The 8959-nt window shown below is 58.2% G+C and overlaps 1 protein-coding gene across 7 annotated transcripts; it reads left to right on the forward strand.

The window, feature by feature from the left end:
• The first annotated feature begins 1857 nt into the window (after nucleotides 1-1857).
• On the forward strand, nucleotides 1858-7193 carry TRIM56 (tripartite motif containing 56). 7 transcript variants are annotated; one of them, XM_059414599.1, is made up of 4 exons: nucleotides 1858-1875; nucleotides 1977-2039; nucleotides 2845-2955; nucleotides 3070-7193. In XM_059414599.1, exon 4 carries the CDS (start codon nucleotides 3071-3073, stop codon nucleotides 5384-5386), a length of 2316 nt encoding a protein of 771 aa, XP_059270582.1. In that variant the 5' UTR covers nucleotides 1858-1875; nucleotides 1977-2039; nucleotides 2845-2955; nucleotide 3070; the 3' UTR covers nucleotides 5387-7193. The 7 variants fall into 7 exon arrangements, with proteins under 7 accessions (XP_059270582.1, XP_059270581.1, XP_059270577.1 ...); XM_059414598.1 differs by having other exon boundaries at nucleotides 1859-1875; nucleotides 2810-2955; XM_059414594.1 differs by having other exon boundaries at nucleotides 1860-1875; nucleotides 1977-2054; nucleotides 2810-2955.
• The last annotated feature ends 1766 nt before the right edge of the window (nucleotides 7194-8959 follow it).

An 8959-nucleotide genomic window follows, 5' to 3' on the forward strand; every position in this document is an offset into this window, starting at 1 on the left:
AGAAACCGTCTTATTGGGTATACATTGTTCAACAACTGTTCAGCGTTTGGGGAGGCAGGGTAGGATGGCCATGTTCATGCCGCCTCTTCCATGAAGCCCTCCGGATTGCCACACCGCCACCACCCTTTTGGGAGAAATCCCACTCTCCCTCTCTCGTGCTGGCCTAGCACTTGCCGTGACCTGGGGCAGATGGACTTATTCTCTCTGTAACTCCACTTCCTCATCTGTAAAGCGGAGGCGATAACCGCACCTATGTCAGCAGGTTCCTGTGAGGATTAAACCAGGCTGTGTTTTTGACGCCCCCACACCAAGCTCACGGTAAACGCCCAACAAAAAGAAGCCACCGCGATGATTATTTTGGCATTGCCTTGCTGTCTCCTATTGCCACACGTAACACTCTCACCTCCCCTGTTTGATTGAAAACTCCTCTTGGGCGGGGAACATTTCCTGTTTATTTCCTGTCTGTTCCATAGCCCACCGCATGCTGTCTGGCCACAGCACACATGAGGTGAATCGCTCGTGAGTGTGCACAAAGAAGCACACACGGGGTCATAGGTATGTGCAGGTGTGTGCACACGTTTGGGGACACACCTGCACCCATATGTCCTTCTGTTGGCTGGCCTGTCTGGTCTGTGGCATTCGACAGCATTGACCACCTCCACCTTCTGGAAGGCAGCGGCTCCTGGGATGGCTCTCTCTCTTGGATCTTCCCCTACTTCTCTCACCACTACTGCTCAGCCTCCTACACACACCCCCAGCCCCTCCCCCACTGGCCCTTAAGTGTCTGGTCCCCAGAGGGCCATCTCAGTCCTGTTCTTCTCGCTTTGGGCACTGTTGAGTGCCTTCATCAGAACCACAGCAGAGGCCAGAAAGTTTGCAAGCCTGGGTGTCCTCAACCTCACCCTCCAGACCTACAAAGCCTGCCAGAGCCGTGGCTTCGAGGTCTTCCCCCAGATAAAAATCCACCCTCCACCCTCCTCTCTGACCCGTGGCCATGGTGTCGGCTCAGACCCCTCCACCTTTTCTCTGGATCTTGTTGCCACAGGGAGCCCTCCTTGGGTCCCTGTGAACAGAGGGGGGCCTACACGGACAGATAGCTAATAAATCCGCTATCCGGTCTTAACTGTGGAATCAAAGTGGTAGGGATATGAGTATTTGTGGCAATTCCTTTCACGTTTTCTTTGCTTCAAATTTTTCATGAGATACCGGGGAAAACTCAGACTCCTTCACGGAGACAGGAAGGTCCCCTACCATCTGGCCACTGCCTCCCTCTATAACGGTGGAAGGTCCCCTACCATCTGGCCACTGCCTCCCTCTATAACGGCATCTGCCACCACTCCCATGTCCCCTTCCCCAAAACCATCCAAAATTTCGAAGCCACTGGGAAGAGTTGGGGTATTTCATTCCTCTGCACCCACGGTCTTGCTGTTCCCCATTCCCAGAACGTTTTTCCCTGTGTTCTTCCTCTCAAACCCCTGTGTGCCGCTCAAACTCCTCTCAAGCGATGCCTCCTCCAGGAAGCCTTCCCTAAGCGAGTTCCCAAAGCTCCTTATCTGGTTCCCTTGCCTCTCTCCCAGCTCACCAAAGGTCTGAGGGGCCCCCGCGGAGAACTGGTTTTGTAGCTATGCTGCCTCACCGGAGACCTGGCCCCAGGACTCTGGATCACAGAGGATCACTAATTTCTCCCCTAAGAAGACGTGTCCTCAGGCTGTTCCTCTGCGTGTGCGTGAAAAACACACTTAGCTGGCTGAGCGGATCCCGGTGCTAGATCGGACAGACCAACCTGAGGAGGCCGGTGGAGCCCCAGGGCCTGCAGGAGGGGTCCCGCAGCCAGGAGTGGCGGCCCCCCCTCCCGAGGAAGAGGTCCAGGCTAGGGTAGGGAAGAAGGCGGGGCCTGAGGCTGTGCTCCTCGGTGTCCCGGGCTGGGGACGGAAGTTGCTGAAGTACCATTAGTTTCAGTTTTGTTTCTCTCTCAGGCACCCAGCCACAGCAGCGTCCAGACCTCGGGGGTACCCCCACTCCCCATCCTGGAGGCCAAGGTCAGCTCAGGCTTGGTAAGGAGGGCCGGGGAGGGCACCTGAAGGAGGAGCTGAGCTGGAGGGAGTGGGGGGAAGGGAACGGGAGGAAGAAGAGGGGGGAGGGGGGAGGGGAGGGACCCGGAAGGCGGGAGGAGAGAGGAGTGGGTGGGCGGGAGCACCCCACCAGCTCCCCACTCTGGGACCAGAGGCCTCACACCCATGTGGGAAAGACCCCCTCTCTGTGGCCTGTCCTCCCGGCCCTCACCCCCAGAAGTTTGGGGGTGACCCCTCCCCCCCACCATCGGCAGTCCCTTTCTGGAGGATTTCGCCACTGTGCTGGCATCTGGGCAGGGGGGGTCACAGATGCACCCACACAATTCAGAGGCTTCTAGGAAAGCAGACAGGCAGCAAGGCCTCTGGGAGATGAAACTCTGGCCCTGGAGAGCCCGAGGTCTAACAGCTGGAAGGAGAGAGGGGCAGCCCCCTCCCCACAGCCTGCCTTCCTTCTTTCTGCTCCAGAACCCCTACCAAGTTAGTCCGGCAGGCAGTGGGGCCCCCACAGCCCCTGATGCTGCTCCCTGGGTCTAGAAGACCAGTGTGTGGGGCTGCAGGAACCGGGGCCCCTTATCCTGCCCCAGCTGCCGGGGGTCAAGGCCTGTGTCCCTTTTCTGCCCCCCCCCACCCGCCCCACCTCAGCATTCTGCACACGGGGTGGGGGTGGGGGCGGTTAGGCCACACTTGCTCCAGGCCTGTCCGCCCAGTGCTGAGCATTACCCTGTCCTTCCCCCCAGGCTGGGCTTCCTGATCTCATTTCTCACGGCCCTAGGCACCAGGCAAGCAGGTGGTTCCTCTTGCGTACCTCCGTACCTCCGACTGCATAGCTCAAAAGCAAGTGGCCACACGCCCTGGGAAACCAGAAGATTTCCTGGCCATTCAGGTGAGACCCCCAGACCTGGCAGAGTTTGAGGATGTTGGCGGGGGAGGCAGAACAGTAGGCTGGAGGGACCGTGGAGGCACCCTCTGCCCTCTGACCCTGAGCCCTCTCTTGCAGCATGGTTTCCCAGGGATCCTCACCCTCCCTCCTGGAAGCCCTGAGCAGTGATTTCCTAGCCTGTAAAATATGCCTGGAGCAGCTGCGCGCTCCCAAGACATTGCCCTGCCTGCACACCTACTGCCAGGACTGCCTGGCCCAGCTGGCCGATGGCGGCCACCTGCGCTGCCCTGAGTGCCGCGAGACCGTGCCCGTGCCGCCTGCGGGTGTGGCCGCCTTCAAGACCAACTTCTTCGTCAACGGGCTCTTGGATCTGGTGAGGGCCCGAGCTGGCGGAGACCTGCGCGCGGGGAAGCCTGCCTGTGCGCTGTGTCCCCTGATGGGGGGGGCCGGCACCGGGGGGCCGGCCACGGCCCGGTGCTTGGACTGTGCGGACGACCTATGCCAGGCGTGTGCCGACGGCCACCGTTGCACCCGGCAGACCCACACCCACCGGGTGGTGGACCTGGTGGGCTACAGGGCAGGCTGGTATGACGAGGAGGCCCGGGAGCGCCAGGCAGCCCAGTGCCCCCAGCATCCTGGGGAAGCCCTGCGCTTCCTGTGCCAGCCCTGCTCCCAGCTGCTGTGCCGCGAGTGCCGCCTGGACCCCCACCTGGACCACCCCTGCCTCCCCCTGGCCGAGGCCGTGCGCGCCCGGAGGCCCGGCCTGGAGGAGCTGCTGGCGGGTGTGGACAACAACCTGTCGGAGCTCGAATCCGCCCGGATGGTGGAAAAGGAAGCCTTGGCCCGGCTGCGGGAGCAGGCCGCGAGGGTGGGGACCCAGGTGGAGGAGGTGGCCGAGGGGGTGCTCCGGGCCCTCCTGGCCCAGAAGCAAGAGGTGCTGGGGCAGCTACGCGCCCACGTGGAGGCTGCGGAGGAGGCCGCTCGGGAGAGACTGGGGGAGCTGGAGGGCCGGGAGCAGGTGGCCAGGGCCGCGGCCGCCTTCGCCCGGCGGGTCCTCAGCCTGGGCCGCGAGGCTGAGATCCTCTCGCTGGAAGGGGCGATTGCCCAGAGGCTCCGGCAGCTGCAGGGCTGCCCCTGGATGCCTGCGCCGGCCCCCGGCCTGCTGCCCCGGCTGGAGCTCCATCCTGGGCTCCTGGACAAGAATTGCCACCTGCTACGGCTCTGCTTTGAGGAGCAGCAGCCCCAGAAGGACAGTGGGAAAGACGAAGCTGGAGGCCAAGGAGGGGATGAAGCTCAGAGCCAGACAGAGGGGGGAGCCAAGTCGGAGAGACAAGGTGGAATCCAGCCCCAGAGCAGGGATGGTGCTAACACTCCAAAGGAGAACAGAGCCCAGACGCCCCAGGAAGAGGGAGCCCAGACCCCGAAGGAGGAGAGAGCCAAGACGCCCCAGGAAGATGGAGCCCACACCCCAAACGAGGGCAGAGCCCAGACACCCCTAGAAGATGAAGGAGCCCAGACCCCAAGGGGCAGCAGATCCAACAAGAAGAGGAAATTCAAAGGCAGGCTCAAGTCCATTTCCCGGGAGCCCAGCCCAGCACCTGGGCTAAACCTGGAGGGCTCCGGCCTCCTCCCCAGGCCCATTTTTTCCTGCAGCTTCCCCACACGCATGCCTGGAGACAAGCGGTCTCCTCGGATCACAGGGCTCTGTCCCTTCGGCCCCCGGGAGATCCTGGTGGCCGATGAGCAGAACAGGGCACTGAAGCGCTTCTCCCTCAGTGGTGACTACAGGGGCGCGGTGCCCGTCCCTGAGGGCTGCTCCCCGTGCAGCGTGGCGGCCCTGCAGGGGGCAGTGGCCTTCTCGGCCGGCGCGCGGCTCTACCTCATCAGCCCCGACGGCGAGGTGCAGTGGCGCCGGGCCTTGAGCCTCTCCCAGGCCAGCCACGCCGTGGCCGCGATGCCGAGCGGGGACCGGGTGGCCGTCAGCGTGTCGGGCCACGTGGAGGTGTACAACATGGAAGGCAGCCTGGCCACCCGGTTTATCCCGGGGGGCAAGGCCAACAGAGGCCTGCGGGCTCTGGTGTTCCTGACCACCAGCCCCCAGGGCAATTTCGTGGGGTCCGACTGGCAGCAGAACAGCGTGGTGGTCTGTGACGGGCTGGGTCAGGTGATCGGGGAGTACCGGGGGCCAGGCCTGCACGGCTGCCAGCCAGGCTCTGTGTCTGTGGATAAGAAGGGCTACATCTTTCTGACCCTTCGCGAGGTCAACAAAGTGGTAATCCTGGATCCGAAGGGGTCACTGCTCGGTGACTTCCTGACGGCCTATCACGGCCTGGAAAAGCCCAGGGTGACCACCATGGTGGATGGCAGGCACCTGGTTGTGTCCCTCAGTAATGGGACCATCCACGTCTTTCGGGTCCGCCCTCCTGATAGTTAAAGGGCTAGGACTGGGGAGGGCCTGGGGTGGGGGGGGGGTGGGGGGAGGACTGTGGGGAGGGGTGAGGGAGGCGAAGTTGCCTGGGATGTGGTGGCGGAGGGCATTTTTCCGGAAGGCAGGGGCTAGCAACCTTTCCGTGTGACGTGCCAAACTGCTAATCCGTCTTCGGGTGCGCAGGGATGAGACCAAGGGCGGTGGTGTGACCACGACTCTCAGAAACAGGGGTGGGGGGGTGCGCCAGGAGCTAGCTGTGCCTCCTGCTTTTTGTGGGGGCCTGTCTGCCTCCACCACAGGTTTCTGAAATTTGTAAGCTTGGGCTGATTTGCATTCTTCGAGACCATTCCTCATGGAATGGCCCGGGGAAAGTCTGTGTGTGTTGGGGGGGGGTTGCGGGGGGGTGCGCTGGCAGAAGGAAGCCTCCGAGCCAAGAAAGGCTCGGAGGATGTCAGGCATGTGCCAGATTCTGGAAGAGAGCTGAGAACCCAGCTTCCCCTGAGACTATAACAGGGGCCGGGCCAGATCACAAGAGGCCAGGGATTTTGATACAGCTGCAGCCAGGAAGTAGAGATCCTTGGGTCAGAGTGGCCCCCAGCTCAGTACAGAAAAAAATCTGGCCTTCGTCTGGCTGAACTTGAGGGGAAGGGATGGGCCCTTAGATGTGCCATTATTGCTGAGGAGAACAGCCTCCCCCGAACCCTGGAGGCCAGGTGTGGGACTGTGGGACCAAAAAAGCAGCTGGAAAACCTGAGAAGTCAATAGTAGGGCCGGGCTGGGAGGAGGAATGAAATCCACAGGGGAGGATTCTGCATGGCACAGGGCAGCGCCAGAACCAAGGTGGTCGTGTCAAGCCAGGAGCTGTCACGAGATTAGCAAAGGGAATTTAATGTAGGGATCGTGGATGATGGAATGTTCATGAGAACAAGAGGGATTTGGGGCAAGTCCAGAGGGAAAGTGCAGGGCATTCAGAGTGGGGGAAAGAAACCCCTTTTCTGGGGAGGTCATTGTTTGTTCATTGAGGGGATACGGGAAATCGTCAAGTTCAAGCAGACAGATTCAATTACATAAAAATTTCAAACGTTTGCATAGAAAGAGTAATGAGAAATGAAAGAAGGCCAGTCAAGAGGAGGAAACTATGTCGAATTGGGCTGAGTAAGAGCTGAGCCTCCAGTAGAAACAGTGACCGAGAGATGTACTTGGTTCCAAAGACCAAACGGGCTGGCACGGCACCCAGGAGGAAACGCACGCAGGCCAGCGCCAGGAAGCCAGCAAATAAAGTCAACCCCTTGCATTCGCCAAAAATACATTGAGAAATTATGTCGTGGAGTGATAGACTCCCGGCGCCACGGAGAGACGCGTTTTGGAGAGCCGTTTGGTAATCCTCGACCAAGGTAGAAAGAAGTGACGATAAGACTAAGTTATCTCACTTTGGGGAATACGTTCTGGGAAAATAATTCAAAAGAAAGAAAGTATTTGCACAGAGATATTTGTGGCCACTTCTATGTCAAGTCATTGGCTGGAAACTGCTCGGCTGTGGGGGACAGCCAAGCCAAGTAGACTGTGGTCTGTTAGGACCGTGAGCTGTTGCCTTCACATATAACAACTATGAAAACTATTTTGAAGAACGTGGTGCTGTGTGATGCAATTATAGCCAAGTAGGGAGAGAGAGAGAATTTGGAATTATGATCACGTAATGGCAGGAACAAGGTAAAAGTACATCTGAACAGTTATTGAGTGGAAATAGGTTCAACATTTGTAAATAGTGATTTGGGACACTGGGTTCTGGTCCTTCCGTGCTGCTACCCATATAGGCACATTTCTATTTCAGTTATAACTGACCATCAGATAACACATAGGCTTGAATAGTTACTTCGAAAGCATAACCTCTAGAGATGATATTGGAGAAGAGCTACTGGGTTTGCAAGTGAATGTATCCGTGCAAACGAGACTGGCCGCAAACGAGACTGGCCGGCGGAAGGAAGAGGCAGAGAGGCGGGGGTCAGGATGAGAATTCCAGGCTGGCCGGAGCCCCAGCAGGGAGGAAGGGCCACCGGAGCAGAGACCTGTTTGGTGACTGACCGAGGAACCTGCCCGGGGGAGGTATGCAGAGGTCGGGGAGTCTTCCGGCGTGATCAGATCATTGTGGGGTGTGCACAAGGCAAGGGAAGGTGCTGTTGAGTTCGCCCACTAATTCAGAGCAGAGTGGTGTTTCTAGGGGACCAACTAGTAATCGGGTTGTTGTGTGGGGGTGGGGCGGGGGCAGTGTCTTCTCTTTGCAGTTCTTTTGGCAGAGAGCATAGTGATGGTTCATAGCAGGTGCTCATTGAACGTCTGCAAAATGAATTAATAGCTAGAAGAAGCACAGGAGGGTGGGAAGACTCTTTCCAGAGGTTTCCCACCTCAGATGTCTAAGCCCGGGCCAACCAAGTGGTCCAAAACCTTGGCTTGTGGGAAATCTCTGGTAGGGGACACTGTGGACACAGGCCACCATCTGCCTCCCAGGGGGTGGCCCAGCTGGGTCACAACAGAGGTGAGACAGGGGTGTCTTGCTTGTTTGTGAAGGGGGACCCGGTGAGTCATAGGCTCTGAGAGATCGTATACCTTCAGGTTAGAAAAACCGTTTTTGCAGAGTGGCATGGGAACCGTGGGAACGTCACCTGAGAGAATCCCACAGATGCGTCAGGGCTGCAGGGACCATGTGACTTTCCAGGAAGCTGTAGGAATCCTGGAAGGCCTGGCACTGGAGGACTGACGGAGTACTAACTTTTCTTCACTAAAGGGCAGAGGTAGCAAGGCACAGAACACTGGCAAAAGGTGAAACGGAAGGAAAGTGCAGCATTGTGTGTAATTTGGGGGGTAAAATGCCCAGCACCTTAACCGTGACCTAGGGATCCCACTTGGCAACACGAGGAAGTTCTTGGTTAAACTACAGATGTTAAGAAATCAGGAACATCCTGAAAGATACACACACACCGCCAACGCACGCACACAGCCCCCGCATTCGACTATGACCATTAACTTGATCAATCATTCCATTTCGTGTTTGGAACTTTCCAGGTTGTGCTTATACTGGTGAAAGAAGCATGCCGTTCAGGTAGAGAGAGAGGGAGTAGAAAACCTCTTCCATAGTCTTTGTGTCTAATAAAGGAAGGGAATGAGGTTGCAGAGACCTGGGCTCCTCCACGAAATAGCGGTGTGATCTTAGCTAGCTTCCTAACTTCCCTGAACGTCAGTTAGGACCTCAGTGAAACGACCACAACAGGCCTCATGCCCACCTCACAGGGTTGTTCGTGAGTCCTGGGGGAGGAGCACGGGGAAGTGCTTTGTGCACCATGAAGTTCAAGGCCGAGGTACGGGTTAGGCACAGGCTCAACCGATCTGTCCTGACCTAACACGGACTCTTCCATCGGCGTAAGTCTGCACGGGGGTGTAAGTTGAGGTCAAAGCTCAAGAAGGTCCGTGTAGAGCTGTTTCCTGCTTCTCCTTTGGAGGAGGTGTTTTGTTTTGCTTTGTAGCAATTATTTGCAGAAGCCATCTGTGTAAGACACAGCAGTAACTGTAGGAGCAGAAGGGACC

The sequence above is a fragment of the Mustela nigripes genome, chromosome 11 (assembly GCF_022355385.1).
Source record: "Mustela nigripes isolate SB6536 chromosome 11, MUSNIG.SB6536, whole genome shotgun sequence".
NCBI classification, from domain to species: domain Eukaryota; kingdom Metazoa; phylum Chordata; class Mammalia; order Carnivora; family Mustelidae; genus Mustela; species Mustela nigripes.